The sequence below is a fragment of the Mesocricetus auratus genome, unplaced genomic scaffold, assembly GCF_017639785.1.
Source record: "Mesocricetus auratus isolate SY011 unplaced genomic scaffold, BCM_Maur_2.0 Super-Scaffold_100691, whole genome shotgun sequence".
In the NCBI taxonomy this organism is placed as follows: Eukaryota; Metazoa; Chordata; class Mammalia; order Rodentia; family Cricetidae; genus Mesocricetus; species Mesocricetus auratus.
Genome location: NW_024429267.1, coordinates 2,505,986 through 2,525,363, shown reverse-complemented (window position 1 = coordinate 2,525,363; position 19,378 = coordinate 2,505,986). Strand labels below are relative to the sequence as shown.

Here is a 19,378-nt window from a genome sequence, read left to right as displayed (position 1 = left end):
CCCCCAGGGGCATGTGGCATGGGTTAAGGCAACTGAAGAGTGAAAGCATCCTCTAGATCAGGAAGTGGGGAATTCCTGACTTCCCAAATATCGTAACGGTGACTGTGTGTCCCCCAAATGATGCTGTGTGTGGTGCATGGTGAAAGTCACAATTACAGAAAGACCCACACGGGGTCCATGCAGACTAGCTTAGAAGCCAGCTGGGATGCAGAAGAGGTTCTGTGGGTGTTTGCTGCCAAATCTGAAGACCTAAGTTGGAACCAACTTGGTAGAAGGAAAAAACTAACTTCTGAAAGTTGTCTTCTGATGTCTACATGTGCACCCTATGCTCACTAAATAAAGTATTTATATGTGTAGTGGTATAATTTATGATTTATTAAAGCTTGCCTGAGGATTCAGAAAGCAAAGTCACCCATAAGCCCTCAAGCCAGGCATGCACCTTTAGTCCCAGCAGCTAGTACTTACCTTTAATCCTAGGACTCAGGATTAAGAGGTAGACGGTTCTCTCTGACTTCAAGACCACCCAGGGATACATGAGATTGAATCAGTCTAAAGAGTAATAGATCACATGCCTTAATCTCAGCACTAGAGGAGTATAAAAGATAGAAGCAGGGTCTTCAGTATTCAGTATGAGGCATTCATTCTCCAGCCACACTGAGGAGAGGTTACAGTCTGAGGCTTGGTGAGAGCTCATGGAGGCAGGATCTGCAGCCTAATCTAGAGGTTAAGAAGCTAGTGGCCAGCTTCTTTGCTTTTCTGAACTTCAGCTTGAAGTTTGAACGTCAATATCAGTCTCTGGGTCATTTATTTATTCGTGTGACATATATGCATACATATTATATGTGGCATACATATATATATATATATATATATCAGCTGGAGTTCTCTTGAGGGTGGGGTGGCCCCTGAAAGGGTTGATGTTCAACCTTGGTAGGTATTAATTCAATAAGGCACTGGGGCCTCTATGGGGCTTATCGATGGTTCAGAAGCTAACAGACATCAAAGCTGTCTGGACTCCATGTCACCAAGCTGATGCTGAAACTCCATCTGATTCACCCACTTAGATCTCTGCCCACAACTCTCTAGATATTAGGCTTGGACAGGATTCCATGAGTGAATAGGAGTGCCTGCCAGGGAGGCAGAAGGACCAGGGTGGCAATTTCACCCAATTTGACTTCCCCTTCTTTAAACCTTCACTTTTCACTCTGAGACCAACAGGGCAAAAACTCAGGCAGGGATACACAGCCATGGAGTCACAGGGGTGAGATGGAAGATCCTTGTCATCTGCTGCTGTTGTCCAAACTGTGACAGTGGCTTGGTAATGCTCCTGGATGTCCAGTGGGCTAGCCAACGACTACTCTAGAGGTACTGAGCAGGCTGCAGGTGACAGGAGGAGCTTCTGGCCGCCAGCTCCTCTCCTCTCCTTTCGTTGGCTCTGATGAGTTGCAGAAGAAGAGATCGATAGACAGGCAATAACACAGAAGGCCTGGCAGACCATCTGAGATGCTCTCTGAGATACTCTCTGAGATGCTCTCTGAGATACTCTCTGAGATACCCTCTGAGATACCCTCTGAGATACCCTTTGAGATACCCTCTGAGATACCCTCTGAGATGTCCTCTGAGATGCTCTCTGAGATACTCTCTGGGATACCCTCTGAGATGCTCTCTAATATACTCTCTGAGATACTCTCTGGGTTGCCTCTGAGATACTCTCTGAGATGCTCTCTGAGATACTCTCTGAGATGCTCTCTGATATACTCTCTGAGATACTCTCTGGGATGCCTCTGAGATACTCTCTGAGATGCTCTCTGAGATACTCTCTGAGATGCCTCTGAGATGCTCTCTGAGATACTCTCTGAGATAGATACCCTCTGAGATGCCCTCTGAGATACTCTCTGAGATACCCTCTGAGATAGATACCCTCTGAGATACCCTCTGAGATGCTCTCTGATATACTCTCTGAGATACTCTCTGAGATAGATACCCTCTGAGATACCCTCTGAGATGCTCTCTGATATACTCTCTGAGATACTCTCTGAGATAGATACCCTCTGAGATACTCTCTGAGATGCCCATGGACCACGGATGTCAGGCCTCACTTGAGACTGACCTAGGGGATGGCTCTCCACGTTCTCCTGTCTGGGGCCATCCGTGCTGCATCTCTGTCTGGGCCTCTTCCACTGGAAGGCTTCCTCTGAAACAGGCACAGTGTCCAGGAAAAAGCCAGGCTGGCTAAGTCCTGTGCCTTATTTCAGGTTTCTATTGATGTGCTAAAAACACCATGGCCAAGAGCAACTTGGGAAGAAAAGGATTCGTTTCATCTTACAACCCTCCGGGCACACTCCAGGGCAGGGCAGGAATTGAAGCAGAGGCCATGGAGGAGGGCTTTCTTACTGGCTTGCTTCTCCTAGCTTGCTCAGCCCGCATGCCTGTCCACTCCAGCACCACCTGCCCAAGGGTGGCACCACCCACAGTGCTGGGCCCTCCCACATCAATCGCTAATTAAGAAAATGCTCCACAGGCCAGTCTGGTGGAGGCACTTTCTCAGCCGAGGTTCCCTCTTCCCAGATGACAATCTGTTCAGGGCAAGAATCAAAAAGCCCCTGAAGTCCCTAGAGCTCACTCCACGGTGGTCTGGGCCACATCTCCAGCATTCCATGCCCTCCTGTTGAGCACAGTTCTATGGCTGGTGATGACAACCCAGGGCTGGGGCCCCAACTTCCTTCTTTCTCTTGCCTGAACCAGAAAGTTCCTTTCTCCTCCCTGCAGATCACATAATACAAAGCCTTCACCACCAGGCCTGTGAGCTTCCAGATGTTTGCAGACACTTCTTATATATTCCCGAACAGCCGCAGCGTTCTGTGTACTGCAGCTTGCTCCACGGGAGAGACTCGGTGCTGGGGTTAGAACGTTGGTGACTTGCCGTCCTCTGCTGTCTTCCGACCCCATCACACGTAAGGTCTCGAATGGCAGAAGAGTATGGTTTCATGGGCTCAGGGCATGAGCCTCTTCATAGACACCTTATTCCCTTGAGAGCAAATCCCAGGCAGTGTCTGGTGGCAGTGTCACCTGCTCGGTGGTGTTATATGACCTTGAGCAAGGTGGTTGGTTGTTGGCTCTGAGCCCTGGCTTTCTCTCTTCTGTCACACCAAGAAGGTGTGCCTACACGCCTCAGCTGCCCACATGCCCTGCTGGAGATCAGGGGACAGAGGACCCTTCCTGGAGATTAGCTCAGCTCTGCCTGGTGCTCAGGAAGACAAAAATATCTGGAGATGGTCCTCCAGGTTGGCTTGCTGGTGCAAAGCTCAGCTACCTTTCTGCCCACTCCTGTAGAAGAACAGCCTGGAAATGGTTGGCTACAGGGATGGGGGAGGGGGCCTCAGTGGCACAGGATGTGAAGGTGTTGGTGTCATGCAAGTCCTGCTCATGGGGTCCATGCCCCCTGCCCTCCCTTGGATTCCTGGGCTCTCCAAGAATACTAATGACTCCATGGCATGCTTCTGGGTGCTCCAACAGAGCATCCCTTCTGCACAGGATGATCCATGGCTCCCACTGTTTGTAAAGCCCAGACTGCTTCCTAGGGCGGAAGTGTAAGCCAGGCCTTCCTCTCTGGGCTGGTCCTTCTCCATGTTTTCAGCTGTTCTAAGCATATCCAGTCATGGACAGCTATGGGGCCTCCTGTAGCTTAGGTGTCCCCCACCTCCCTCTTTAGACTTTGCTTGTCCCCAGTCTCCCAACCCCCTGCCCTATACACAAACCCTTCTCTCAGCAAGCACAGCCCCTATCCTGAAGACTCTGTCTCCTCGCCCTCCTCATCTGATAGGCAGAGAACAGCCAGGGGAAGGACTCAGACCCCTGTCAGGTTGTCCCCAAAAGCTTGCTTCCCTCTTCTCCATAGGTCTGCCGGGCTCTGCAGAGTGGTGGAGAGTTCCTATGTCTTTGGCTTTTAGCACAGGGCTTCATGAAAAGGACCAGCAACCAGCACACAACAAAGACAAGTGTGTGCTCTGTGACTTAGAGGCAGGAATCCCCAGGCCCAGAGAGCCAGCTTCCTCCCAACACACTCTCTACTCAGCGCCTTCCAGTCTCTCTCGGGGAACCTCTTGTCCATTTTGAGGACTCTGAACAGACACTTCCCAGAACCAAGGACAGAGGTGACCCCAGTACCTCTCCTTCAGGAGCCAGGAGCCCTGGGTCTGTCCTCAGGAGCGAATGCTGGGCCAGCTGGGGAGGGGCTGTAAGTGGCAGCTTGGACGAAGCAGCCCTGTGTACATGAGATGCCCTCCTACTCCATAGCGCTACTTACTGCTCTCAACCTGCACAAACTCATCCCGGCTCTGTCGCTGTCCAGTGGGCTGGGGATGAGTTTCCTCTCCTATCAAGTCACCTTCTCTAGGTGATATTCATGGAGATGAGGTGCGTGGAGAATGTAGGAACCAATTAAAGACTCCATAGAGCACAGGGCCTGAGGCACAGGGCACCTGGCCTTTCCTGCAGGCTTTGAAGAGGTGGATGACAGCCTCCAGGTGACAATGGCCTCCTAACACTAGCTTCCCTCCAGGGGAGAGTGAAGAATGAAAACAGTCAATCAATGCCTTGGGGCTAAGAGACAGCACACAGAAGTGTTGGGGAAAATGAGCTTAGGACTCGCAGGGGACACTTATGCGGCCCATCACCAACATGGGCTTGGTCTTCCCATGTGTGGTACTAAATTTTAGGTAGGCTGAGGTGCCATCATGCTTTTGGGTTGCATGCCACCACCTCCTACCTCATACCCACCCCATTCTCATGGATAAGGCTGCCTGTGGCATCAGCCCTGTCTATCTGTAGGGAAGTCTCAGATGCATTCCTGTGTGGGGAATTCAGGCCCCAAGAGAACACAGGTTATTCACAGTAGTGGTTTTCAGACGTGGCCACCCATGGGAATAACGGAAATCTTTCAAACACACCGAAGTCCAGCCTCCCTCTTAGACATAGGGATAGCATTGTAGCATTGCTAAGCTCCGTAGCTGGGCGTGGGGGTTTTGGGAACTTCCAGGGTGATTCTAAAGTGTGGCAAGGGTTCGAAGCACAGGACATAGGGGGCCCACGATGAGAAGGGAAAGGATGGAAGTTCTACTGACGCCTGACATCTTTCACTGCGGCCTCACTTCCACCCTAGCAGCAGGGGTCCTGTGAGCTAACAGGCAGCAGCAAGCTGCGCTCCTGCCTCCCTTGGGCCAAGTCTCTCTAGAGTTCAGTTTTCTCATCTGTGGAGCTGGTGAGATGGCTCACAGTTAAAAAGAATAGCCTATGCAAGCCTGGTGACCTTGACCTGAGTTCAGTCCCTGGGACCCACACAACAGTGGGAGCAGAGAACCAACTCCAGAGTTATCCTCTGGCTGCCACACATGCACGTTCTATACTCCTGTAGCTGCCGCTGCTACTGTTACTACTGATAAGAGTAAAACCAAGGGTCTGGCGAAATGGTTCAGCAGGTAAAGGCACCTACCACCAAGCCTAATGACCTAAGTTCCATCCCCACCACATGGTGGAAAAAGACAACTGACTTCCCCCACAAGTTGTCCTGTTACCTCTACATGTGAGCCATGAGACATAAGTAGCCACACCACAAATTAAGAAAGAAAGGAAGGGAGGGAGGGAGGGAGGGAGGGACGAAGGAAGGAAGGAAGGAAGGAAGGAAGGAAGGAAGGAAGGAAGGAAGGAAGGAAGGAAGGAAGGAAGGACCTGATCTGCTGGAACTAGAACTATAGATTGTTGTAAGCTGCCATGTGGGTGCTGGGAATCAAACATGGATCTTCTGGAAGAACCACTGAGCCATCTCTTCAATCCTAGGTGTTTATTTTTGATAACAATATCAATGGAGCTAAAAGTGTAGCTTTAGCTTGCTTGGTATACACCACGTCCTGTGTTCAATCCCCAACACCACACAAAAAATGTTTTAAATTTTTTTTAAAAAGTATATCCCCATTTTTTAATTAAAATATTAAATATTGGAGTCAAGGGTGTAGCTCATCTCAAAGGGATACTTGCCTAGCATACCCACATCCTTGGTTCTATCACCAAAATTAAAAACAATCTTTTTACTTTTACGATTTTAATTTTAAGATAGGAGCTAAGGAGTTGGCTCCGTGGCTAGAAAAGATTGCTTTTCTTCCAAAGGACCCAGCTGGGTGGCCCACAATGTATTTATTCCTGCTCCAGGGGATCCAAGACCCTCTCTGGTCTTTGCAAGTAAGCACACATGTGTGACAGACACACAGACAGCCAGAGGCACATAAATAAAAAACTTTTTGTCTTGTTTTTCAAGACAGGGTTTCCCTGTGTAGCCTTGGCTGTCAGGGAGCTCAATCTGTAGACCAGGCTGGCCTCCAATTCACAGGGATCCACCTGCCTCTGCCTCCCCAGTGCTGGGATTAGAAGCCTGCACCACTGTGCCGCCGCCACCACCAAGTGGCTTAAAAAATAAATCTTTTTAAAAAAGTTTTTAAATTAAATGTTTATTATTGTCTTAAGTAGGATTACTATTGCTATTGAAACACCATGACCAAAAACAGCTTGGGGAGGAAAGGGTTTATTTCCTTCACTACTCCATATAACCCGTTCATCAGTGAGAGCAGGAAGTCAAACAGGGCAGGAACCTGGAGGCAGGAGCTGATGCAGAGGCCGTGGAGGGTGCTGCTTACTGGCCTGCTTCCCATGGCTTGCTCAACCTGCTTTCTTATAGAACCCAGGACCACCAGACTGGGGTGGCACCTCCCACATCAACCACTAATTAAGAAAACCCCTACAGGCTTGCCTACAGCCCCATCTTATGGTGGCATTTTTCTCAGTTGAGGCCCCCTTCTCTCTGATGACTCTGGCTTGTGTCAAAATGACAAAACCAAACAAACTAGCCAGCACAATTATAAAAGAATCAGAAGTCACTACTAACGCTCACCTAGTGAGGGATACTCACGACAAACATTGCAGAATGTTTTCTTACAGACTGTGTGGTTTCTAGTATTGATGACCATTTCGTGTATAGAACACAACACTGCTTTACTAACTGTTAGAGCTTCAGCAATCCTCATGCCAGTAAGTGTTCCTCAGACATGGTGCTGCTAAACTAACATGCCATAACTCCTCTACGCAGGGCTTCGGCAGGGGGAAAATAACTAGCAATGGTGTCTTGGTGTGCTGCCCTGGAGTAAATTCTCAAAGTGGAACTGTTGCCAAGGGCCATGGACCTGTTAAAAGTGTGGTGAGGGAGATCTGGGTTACGGTTCAGTGGTAGTGCTGCCCCAGCAAGCACAAACCGGGTCTGGAGGCAGGAAGGTCAGTTGAAGTTAGCTACAAAATGAGTTAGAGGCTGGCCTGAGAGGCTTCACAAGATGCAGTCTGGGAAATAAAATTTAGAATCAATGAGATGGTCAGTTTGATGGGTAAAGGCACTTGCCACCAAGCCTGGTGACCTGAGTTTGACCCCAGGACCCATGTGATGGGAGGAGAGAACTAACTCCCGAAAGTTTTCCCATGACCTCCACATGGACACCGTGGCATGCTTACTCTCATATATGTGCATGTGTGCATATGTGTGCCCTTCCTCACACACTAAGTAAATAAAAGTACTCTTAAAATTTTAATAAAAATAAAAGTATTGGTTGGAATGATCTTGCCCAGTGGCCCTCCAGGAAAGCCATTCCCCTTACTTTAAAGATTGATAGGTAGAATGAATTCCCGTGCAACCTAATCCTTGTCTATATTCCTTCCTCCCCATGATCCCCTCCCATCCATCCTACACTAAGTCCCTGCCTGGCTCTGTGGAAGCTAAAACCCTCAGGGGCTCAGGGACCAAATGTTATCTTACACTCCAACCCCCAAGGAACCTACCATAGAGACCGTTCTGTGCACTGGCGGTCTGTCAAGGCTGTCCAACCTTTTGACACTACAATATAACATTATATCTACAAATACGTTGGGATGCCTTTATAGCTCTTTGGGGATACTTGCAGCCCACAGGCCACAGGAAATACAAGCCTGCAAGTCATTCTGATGGGTCACCCTGGAAAGCCCTGAGCATACTCAGAAGCAATCCAAACTTGTTTTCTTGGCTGTAAAGCTCAAGTGTCGTGAGGTTTAAATCTGACCGTACATGGCAAGATATATTAATAATAGCAGTCTGTGTATAGCGTGCGTGCGTGTGTGTGTGTGTGTGTGTGTGTGTGTGTGTGTGTGTGTGTGTATGGTGTGGTGTGTGTCTGTGTCTATAGGTGTGTCTCTGTGGGAGGTGTGTCTGTGTGTGTATGTCTCTGTGTGTCTGTGTTTGTGTGTGGTGTGTGTGTGTGTGTGTGTGTGTGTGTGTGTATAGAGGCTACAGTACTGAGTGTTGTCTTCTTCAGCCATTCTACACCTTGAGTTTTTGAGAGGAGATCCCTCACTGATCCTGGAGCTTGCCAATTCAAGTAGACTGTCAATCCAACCCCAGGGACCTGCCTGTCTCTGTACTTCCAAGGTTATAGATGAATGCCATTGTACCCGGCATTTCCTGGGTGCCACAGATCTGAGCTCAGGTCCTCAGGTCTGAAAGCACTGTACCAGCTAAGCCATGTCTCTAGACCCAAATTTGATTACACTAATATATATTAATAGTATCTGTCCACACTGGTGTCGGAGTACTAGTGGGGACTGGCATTAAGTATTGGAAGAAGGAATCTGATAGCAGCTTGCAGCCAGGCTTGGAGACAGACAGATGAGGGTCTGCTTTATTATAGCCCCTCTGGGAAACGGATTAGCTACTCTATTTATTTGTTTGTGTATTCATTTATTTATTTATGAGGAAGTCTGTCTATGTAGCCCAGTATAGCCTCAAATTCAGATCCTCCTGTTGCTGGTGTGTGTGTGTGTGTGTGTGTGTGTGTGTGTGTCTGTGTGTCTGTGTGTGTGTGTCTGTGTGTGTGTGTGTGTGTGGAGAGAGAGAGAGATGTATATATATGTATATGTATATATATAATTTTAGACTGTCTGACAAGGCATTGACTTGTTATTTCATCTTTATGTCAATGTAGCAAATGTGCAGAGGTCGTATTGTACTAGGAGTGTTGTGTTGTGTCAGTGTGTGTCACCTTACAGGAGCCTATAGCTAAGCTTCTAGGAATTTTTTAAGCCAATTGTTAAGTGTGGTCTTTATTAAAAATTGAATTACATTAACTTACAATTAAATAAATTATAATAAAAGCCAAGGCAGAGTATTAAAAATTCATCACATCTTAACTGTTCCACTGTGTTCATGAGGTTATTTGCGTCCATTATGTCTGCCCAACTGTGTCCTACTAAGAGTCTTTTTGGGGCTGGGGATGTAGCTCAGCTGGTAGGGTGTTTACCTAGCCCTCGAACAAAGCCCTAGGTTCCAGTCCCGTCTCTAGCACGGTATAAACTGGTGAGTGGTGGTGCATGCCGGCAATCCTAGCACTCAGGAGCTAGAAGCACAAGGAGCAGAAGTTCAAGGTTAACCACAGGTATCGAGTTTGATGCCAACCCAGACTACATGAAAATTTTGTCTTTAAGACAAACAAGTCATAAAAAACAGAAAAAGATCTCATCAGGTAAAGGTGCTTGCGCACAGCACTGATGACCTGAGGTCTAGTCCCAGAATTCGTGTAAAGGTAAAAGTCCCCTGACTTCCACATGCCTACTGTGGGAAGCACACACAAGTGTACGAGCACACACACACACACACACACACACACACCGCACAATTTAAAAAATAAGTAAATTGCTTCTTTCCCCGAGTATGGCTCCTGCCCGTGTCTTCTAACTCTGCACGGGGCCCAGGGATGTGGCAGACCTGTCCCTCCAGTGCCAGCCATCCCCATGCTCTCCTAAATCAGTCAGTGTTCCTGATGGCCAGCTACTGACTGACTGCCTCGGTGCCTCTCAGAGTGGCCTGGGCCAGGCTAGGTGCAGAGCTGTGCAAACACCTCATGCAGGTTTGAGACGAGCTTTGAGGAGGGCCGCGGGAGAGAGCCAGTGAGCAGTGAGTGAGGACACTGGCAAAATCAGCTACCAAGCTGAGGGGACCTGGGGGAGGGGCACTGGCCGAGAGGGACAAAGAATCACACCATTTGAAAACCTCAGCCTCAATTTCAGCTGTTTGATTCGGTGACTTAGTTAGCCTTTCTGGGCCTTCATTTCCTCAGCCAGGTCTAATTCACAGGTTTGCTGTGAGAACTAATAATAAGCCTTAGTAGACCCCAGGGTCATATATGGCTCAGTCTCAGCTTAAGTCTTGTTATAAAAATTACAGCTTAGGGCTGGGGCTGTAGATTGGTTGGTAGACTGCCTGGATTGCACATAGCCCTGAGTCCCACCCCCACCAAATAAACCAAATACGGTGGTGCACACCTGTAATACCAGCTCTTGGAAGGCTGTTAGAATGAGCAGCGGGAATTCTAGGCCAACTGGTAACAGAATGAGTTCTATTGAGTTAAGAGCGATAACCTGCCTCAATAAAACAAAAAGTGTTGGAGAAATGGCTCAGTAGTTAAGAGCACTGACTGCTCTTCCAAAGGACCCAGGTTTGAATCCCAGAACCTGTGTGGTGGTTCACAACTGTCTCTAGACCTAGTTCCAGGGGATCTAACACTCTCTGGCCTCTGAGGGCTCACATGTAGTACTCAGACACACATATAAGACAAAAATAAGCTAAAACAAAAGATGACGTTAACGGGGGCTATTGAGGTGATTCAGTAAAAAGTGCTTTCTGTGCAAGCATGGGAACCTGATTTAATCCCCAGGACCCACATAAAAGATGGGACCACAGTAGTCTATAACCCCAGGGATTAGGGAAATGATACCACGGGATCCCTGGAGCTGGCTGGCCTGCCAATCTGGTTTATTTGGTGAGCTCCCATGTCACGGTGAGAGACCCTGTCTCTAAAAATAAGGTGGATGGCTTCTGAGGAACAGCAGAGGTTGACCTCTGACCTCCAGCCTACATATGCACACACCAAACAATATCATAATTCCCACAAGAGAACCCCCCAAGGTGTCCCCAAGGCATCTGGGATTCTAAGGAAAGAAACACTGTAAGTGGCAGACTTCAACCATTGACGATGTTGACTTACTGAGGGCTGTAGCTAGCCTTGAAGTGTTGTTGGTCCCCCACCACCACAAGCAGCAGCACCAGCACACACCCCCAACTCCCGCTCCCCACTGAGTTGAAGGAGCTAGTCTATATGAGGGTTTAAGGAATCTGGGCTCAGGAATGGATGGGGGAGGGTTTCTTACACACACACACACACACACACACACACACCTATTTTGGGTAATAGCCTTGACACATTTATCAGAGACTAGGAATGTTAAGGCCCTGCTGTGGCTCCAGCCTGCTGAGAAAAAAAAAAAAAAACCAGCATCTGGCTGGGTCACAGAGGTCACAACAGCCTATGACTTTCCATTAAGACACAAAAAGTAAGTAAAGGGCCTGAGGAGCCCACCCTAATGAAGGAGCCTAACCCAGTAAGGGAGCCCACCCCAATAAGAGATCCCATCCCAGCAGAGGAGCCCACCTCAGTAAGGGAGCCCACCCCAGTAAGGGAGCCAATCCCATTCCAGTAAGGGAGCCCACCCCAGTAAGGGAGTCTACCCCAGTAAGGGAGCCAATCCCATTCCAGTAAGGGAGCCCACCCCAGTAAGGGAGTCTACCCCAGTAAGGGAGCCAATCCCATTCCAGTAAGGGAGCCCACCCCAGTAAGGGAGTCTACCCCAGTAAGGGAGCCAATCCCATTCCAGTAAGGGAGCCCACCTCAGTAAGGGAGCCCACCCCAGTAAGAGGAGGTCCTGCAAAGATCTTTCCTGAGTGGGAGCACAAAACTAATGCTTTGTTTCTCCCTTGCAGACAGGCAGAATCGAGCCAAACTACCCCAAGGTATGCGGCCATCAAGGCAATGTGCTGGACATCAAATGGAACCCCTTCATTGACAACATCATCGCCTCCTGCTCTGAGGACACATCGGTGAGCTGAGCACACACCTCCCTGCTTCCCCACAGAGCCTCTGTCTACACACTACCCTCTTTCTCTTCTCAGCCTGTCCCCAGCCTCCCCCTCCTTCTCCAGCCAGTCCCAGGACAGACAGGGCAGGGTAGGGAGGGACCCAGGGAGAGGATCTTTGCTGGGCACACCTGTGCTTCAGTGGCTGACTGAGTGTGGAAGCGTTGCTTTGTAGGTGAGAATTAGAACCGTAAAATTAGGTGTGATTCAGCCTCTGCCTGTGCTCTATGATGGAGGGCAGGAGGGAGAGGAGGGGCAGAGGAGAAGGAAGGAAGGGGTGAGGCCAAGGTTGGAGGGCACTTGAGCTCTGCAGGCTCACAGGGTAAGTGTCTTAAAGTTTGTCCTTAGGAGCTGTGGCTTCATGGACAGTGGCGATAAGGATCCTCCTAAGGGCATAGAATTCCAGCTCTCTACCCCTTGTGGGAAGATAAAATGAATAGAAGGGAGAAGGAGGAGAAGGGGTGGGTGGAGGGCAGGTGGACATGCAGATGGGAGGGAAGAGGAGGAGCTGGAGCACTGCTCACGTTCCTAAAGTGCTTGCTACACAAGCATGAGGACCTGAGTTCAATCCCCAGAGATGGAGGTAGAAAAGGGGCTGAAAAATCCAGGGACACTGGCATCAACACAGCTTTGCACCCACTCCCTCCTGAGGTGTGACTGCCTCAGAGGGGCAGTGGAACAGAGTAGGATTCAAAGTGTCAGCCAAGCTGGTACGGGGATCCCTTTGTTCCTAAGTGCAGGTGACTCTGGTTTTCAGTGGGCTACTGTGATTACTTAGTGCCCACTGGCGTAGTTTGAGAACAGGCCATGAGCCCTTGGTATTGGAACCTGAAACAACTTCAGAGCTGGGTCCCTGTCTTCCCAGGCTCGACTGTGAACTCCAGAAGGAAAGGAGTAAGGTCTGTTTGCTCTGCATCACTGGCATCTAACACTGCCCCGCACACCTAAAAGAATACCTGTCGTGGACTGAAGGAACAATTAGATGCACCAGTGGAAGGACATGTGCATGGATGAAAGAATGCACATGTGGATGGATGGATGGTGGGATATCTGGGTGCATGGACTGACATAGAGATGGTTGATTGGATGATAGAGATGACAGATAGATAGATAGATAGATAGATAGATAGATAGATAGACAGACAGACAGACAGACAGACAGACAGACAGATAATGAATGAGTAGATAAATATGATGAAAGAATGCATACGTGGATGGATGGATGGTGGGATATCTGGGTGCATGGACTGACATAGAGATGGTTGATTGGATGATAGAGATGACAGATAGATAGATAGATAGATAGATAGATAGACAGACAGACAGATAATGAATGAGTAGATAAATATGATGAAAGAATGCATACGTGGATGGATGGATGGTGGGATATCTGGGTGCATGGACTGACATAGAGATGGTTGATTGGATGATAGAGATGACAGATAAATAGATAGATAATGAATGAGTAGATAAATATGATGAAAGAATGCACACATGGATGGGTGGTGGGATGTCTGGGTGCATGGACTGACATAGAGATGGTTGATTGGCTGGGTATATGGTTGGATGATAGAGATGACAGATAGATAGATAGATAGATAGATAGATAGATAGATAGATAGATAGATAGATAGATAGATAGAAAATGAATGAGTAGATAAATATGATGGAAAGGAAATATTGACAGTAGCATCTTCATGAATTCATCAAGCTGAGGATGAGATCAGTAGGCTCGAAGCCTACATGACAGAGATGTGTGGGGAGCTTGAGAAGTGAAGAGGACTTGACTGGCTGGGGGGATTCCTGAGGGCAGCCACTGAAGGGAGGTGCCTGTGGGGACAGTGAATGGAAGTGGTAAAGACAGTCTGTTGGTTTTGTTACTTTCCTTAGCAGCTTCAGTGACCAGGGGGGACAGCTATCAAGGGCCAGGTCACAGGAAGACTAGAGCTGCAGACATGTGGCCAGGAGGCGGTGGAGCTGGAAAGGTGACAGAGCCTGGGAAATCACTGGTTGCTCACGGGGCTGGGAGAAAGGCAGATGGGGGTGGTGGGTCTGGGGAAGGCTCAGGACTCAGCAGGAAGGAAGGCAGGCAAGATTGCTACCCATCTGGGGAGCCTGAAGGATAGTGCTTGCATCTGGCTCTGTCCCTGCCTACTGCAGTATGGAGGACTCACCGGCCAGCAGGGAGCACTCTGAGAAGTGGGGCTCTTGCATGCATTCCATATGCTGCTGTGGAAGACAGGCGCTGCTGAGGGAAGGAGTAGCACACACAGGGGCAGTGTAAGACCCCGCTGGGAAAGGGAACCGGTCTCAGTGTGGAGAGGAGCACGTCAGGTCCCAGCTCTTGGGACTACTGCCTCTCTGGCCATAGCTTCTTTTGCCTACATCAAGGCAAGATGCACCTGCCTGTGCTAGCTCAACCTCCTCTTTCACCCACGGCTGCTTCATCCTCCTGGATGCAGCCAGTGCACAAGACATCCATGGTGTGTGTTCAGAGAAGCTCAGGGCTCAGCCCTGCTACAGGAGCCAAACAATTGGTACCCACCGATGGGCAAATTGGTTCTGATGGGCTCCTGAGGTCCAAAGAGACCTCGACTGCAGCATTGGTGAAGGGGTATGAGGGAGCCAGTGCCTAACCCCGGGCCAGCACCTCATAGATGCCTGCTATCTCAGTTCTGCTTGGCAAACAGCCCCAGCAAGGAGGCAGGGCCCACCAGCTAGACAGAAGACACAATGCGCATGAGTCAGGACTACACTGAAGTTCCACAAATAGCGTGGGCACAGACAGGAGAGAGGGACTAATGATGACCCAGATACGGGAAGAGCAGACTTGGGAGGGCTGGACCTGGAAGACTCAGGATTTGTTCGTTAGGGTCAGAGCCTGGGCCACCCATCCTCAATAGGCCAATTCAACAAAGCAATTGTGAACCACAGAGAAAGGAGATTCATTTGGTAAATTATTTATCCAGTAGGCGCTCCTGGTGGGTATGAACCTGTCCATAATAAACCCATTAACGATGGGCTCCAGTCTCTTCTTCAAGGTGGCCAAACAAGCTTTGGAAACTGCATGAAATCTCTTTCTTTGAGATAATCTTTGTCTCTGACTTATCTCACCAGGATTAGGCCTCTTGTTTCTCCCTGCAAAAGATTCCTGCGGGAATTCCAGTTCACTGGGGGTCATCATCTAAACAGTTTAGTAAGAAAATGGAGAGCACAAATTTATTTAGGGTATTTTCATTCCTGCCAGTATGATTACACGTTGACCTGAAGAGAAAGGGTTAAAGTGGTCCAAGGAAGAGCCCTGACCCAGGCTTGGTGCCTAAGAAAAGAGAAGTCCTCTGGCATGGCCTGCCCTGTGGGTGATGTCACTAGCTGAGTGAGCAGGAGAGAAGGCTGCGAAGGGAGGTTGGGATGGACAAGGCATGAAAGGCAGGGTGAGAAGCTTAACTCAGAAGTGACCCCTGAGCTTCCCAGTCGTCTGAGCATCCTTTGAGATCCAGGAGGTGGGGGTGGGGAACCGGAAGGGATTACTGCCACGTTTTTTGGAGGACATGAGACTCCAGTCAGCTGGATGGAGGTTGCATCTGATGAACACACACACACACACACACACACAGAGAGAGAGAGAGAGAGAGAGAGAGAGAGAGAGAGAGAGAGAGAGAGAGGGAGGGAGGGAGGGAGGGAGGGAGGGAGGGAGGGAGGGAGGGAGGGAGGGAGGGAGCAAAAGAGACAGAGAGGGGGGAGGGAGGGGAAGAGAGACAGCCCTGAGGTAGAAGGATGGGAAAAGGCAAGCTAGGCACTGCAGAGAGTGGGAAGGGCCCCCTATGGGCTGCCACTGCCCCAGGCTACTGATTTGATAGGCGATCAGGGAAGAGCTAAGCTTTTGGCAGCTGCCAGGCCAGCTGCTCCAGAAGCCAGGCTGAACCCACCTTAGCCCTCAGGTTTCTGCCCACACCTGTTCAGTGCTTAGGACCTTAGCCTTGGAGCCCACTGGCCCTAGGGTGACACTCACCTGCTCCTGGAGAACTTAACCCTGAAGCCAAGGCTACCTGGGGTGTCTGAGCCCAAGCAGCTCCCCAGACTCCTGGCCTGCTGCCTTGCCAAGACTCCGTTTCTACAGGGGAGGAAACCAAGGCTGACAGTCTGGAGCCATTGCTCGTTCTCTTTGTGTCCTCTTTGTGTGGCCTATGCTGGGCATTTAATACTCATGCAAGAGAGTTTTCCCCACCTGGGCCTGGAAGCCACAATATAAGAAGCCTCTGCCAGGCCTTCCTGTCCTAGGTTCTCCTGGACTTCCTCCATCAACCCATTCCAGCCTGAAAGGCCAACTTACTGTGCATCATACATGCAGAGCTGTGTCTGGGAGGTCCACAGGTATAACAGACACAGTGGGCCCTAGCAGGACTGGGAGCACCATCCTGAAGGAACCCAGAAAGAAGCCTTTACTGCAGGTCTGGTCCTTTCCTCTGGAAGTACATGCCCATCCCTCACTGGCCCCATTGTTCCTGGTCCCGAGGATGCTAAAGAGAGATAGGGAGGCTCCAGCAGCTCCTCCCCATCCCTCGCCCCAGGGAAGTCTTTAGCACAGGCAAGATTGCTGTGTCCCTGGGGATCAATTCCCCTCCTCCAAGACGTGAGAGTCTTTTGTAGTCTATCCCCCACATCCCTGCAGGATTCAGGGAGCCTGCCCAAGCTTCTTCCCCAGAGGCCTCCTCCTGGGGGAGGGAAGGGACCATAACTCTGCCTGGCATCTGGCAGAGAATCCAGTTCTTTCCGCCAGCCTGCTGGGTGATGTCACCTATTGTTGAAGGGCTGTGCTTTTTATAGCTTCTGCTGCAGCTAGGGAGAGGGCAGCTGGCTGGCAGGCAGGGAAGGGCAGTACAGCTTTTTTTCCAAGGCTCAAGCTCCCGGTTCTTCACGGGGGTACCCCCCTACTGAGAGGGAGATGATAGAACATGGGGGGAAAGAGAGAGAGAGAGAGAGAGAGGGAGGGAGAGAGAGAGAGAGAGAGAGAGAGAGAGAGAGAGAGAGAGAGAGAGAGAGAGAGAGAGAGAGAGAGAGAGAGAGAGATCAAGGGAGAAGGAGAAGATTCCCAAGAGAAAAGACAGGCAGCAAAAGGTCGCTGTCCCTGGTGGGCCAAGCTCAGCATCTTTCTTTCACCGTCTATTCAAGCTCCACCACCGCATCTGCTGTCTGCAACCCAAAGCTAAGGCACCTCCTGAGGAGCTCAGTGGTAGAGTGCCTGCCCAGTAGACTCAAGGCTCCATCCAATCCTCGTTACAAGGAAGGAAGAAAGGAAGGAAGGAGGAGGGAGGGAGGGAGGGAGGGAGGGAGGAAAATACATCCTGGATGCCTAATCTGTGCCAGGCAGCATTCCCCCTGCTGGGGAGGCAGGGAGAGTGACCTGCATCATGGGGATGGCCATCAGTAGGTGGTCTCTGCACCCCATAAAAAAGTGAGTACATGGTGGCATTTCCATTAAGATGGACAGGACAGCTGATGTGACCACAGGAAGCTGCTGTGACCTGGTGGCTCTGTAATGTCACAGTACAGTATATTTTGGACTGCTGTTCTGTGAAGGACAGCAGTCCAAAGCCCAGCATGGACTTGAATCCCAGCACTTGGGGGAGGGGGGCAGAGGCAGGTGGATCTCTGTGAGTTCAAGGCCAGCCTGGTCTACAGAGCGAGTTCCATGACATCCAGGACTGTTACACAGAGAAACCCTGTCTCAAAAAACAAGAAAAATGGATGGATGGATGGATGGATGGATGGATGGATGGATGGATGGATGGAGATAAGGGAGGGACTAGCCCTTTGGGAGCTAGGAGATGTCTCACTGGGCAACAAACCTTACTGTGCAAGCATGAGGACCTGAATGCAAATCCCTAGGACCCACTAAAAACCATACAAATATACACAGACACACACAAAACAACTTTAAAATAAAAACACAGCACATAATGACATCATCCCAAGAGACTTAGGAGTGTTAATAAACCCCTTTGTTCTAGGTTTGTGTGCTTATGCATAATTTTAATTGCTATTTTAGAGTGTACTCCTACTTTTAAAAGTTAAAGTTTACTGCACAACAGCCTCAGGCAGGCCTTCAGGAGAGAGCCAGAGGAGGCGCTGTTGTCACAGGAGACCATGGCTGCATGAGTTACTTTCCGGAAGACCTAGACATTGCAGGACCAAAAGATGCAGAGGCCAAAGACAGATACCAATGATCCTGAACTTGTGGGCATAGACTGGTGTGGGCATCGTGCCTTAGTTTTGATAACACAATAAAAAGGCAGGAACAAGCAGATCATACCTATAATCCCAGCATTGAAAAGCAGAACAGAGTTCAAAGTCATCCCCAGGTACATGGTGAGTTCAAGGACAGCTGGGCCATATAAGACACTGTCTCAAAACACCAACTCAAACTGACCGAAAGAAAGAAAAGAAGGGCTGGAGAGATGACCCAGTGGCTGAGAGCACCTCCTCCCCTTGCACCCTGCACCCATGTCAGGTGGCTCACAATCGCCTGTTACTCCAGCTCCAGGGGCTTCAATTCTCAATTCTGGTCTCTAGAAGCATCTGCATGCACAACCACATATGCACAGACACAGTCACACGCACACACAAAACCTAAAATACAATTATTTTTAAACAGAAAAGAGTCACATCTAAAGTTTGACCTATAGAAAAGTTGTCCATTGGGAGCTGGAGAGATGGCTCAGCAGGTGGGAACACTGGCTGCTCTTCCAGAGGACCGGGTTTAACTCCCAGCACCCACATGGCATACCCACACCTGTCTATAATTCCAGTTCTAGGGCTTCTGACACCCTCACATAGACATAAATGCAGGCAAAACACCAATGCACATAAAATAAAAATAGAAAAGTTGTCTATGACCCTTAATTTTACATAAGCATTACTTAAGTAGGTATTGCAAATCCGTGGCCATTGGTTTAGTGAGGGTTTTTCTTGCCTTGATAAACACCATTACCAAAGAAACTTGGGGAGGAAAGGGTTTATTTCCATTACACTTCCACATCATAGACCATCATCCAAGACAATCAGGACAGGAACGGAACAGATACTGTGGGGGAGTGCTGCTGGCCAGCTTGCTCTCCATGGCTTGCTCAACCTGCTTTCTCTCATAACCCAGGGCCACCAGCCCAGAGGTGGCACCACCTACAGCAGGCTGTAGTCTCTCACCTAAATCATCAATCAAGAGAATGCACCATGGCCAGTCTGGTGGAGGCATTTTCTCAACAGCAGTCACCTCTTCCAAAATGAGTCTAGCTTGTGTCAAGCTATCATAAAACTAGCCAACCGTCATCTTCCTGGGATGGTATAATC

At 49.4% G+C, this 19,378-nt stretch overlaps 1 protein-coding gene across 1 annotated transcript in view; it reads left to right on the top strand.

Annotated features, from left to right (window-relative positions):
- Coro2b (coronin 2B) overlaps positions 1 to 19,378 on the top strand; it is a 105,843-nt gene that overhangs the window by 67,501 nt on the left and 18,964 nt on the right. The window contains exon 3 of the mRNA XM_005075578.4: positions 11,879 to 11,995. Within this exon, the coding sequence (XP_005075635.1) occupies positions 11,879 to 11,995 (117 nt within the window). The remainder of the gene's footprint in view (positions 1 to 11,878; positions 11,996 to 19,378) is intronic.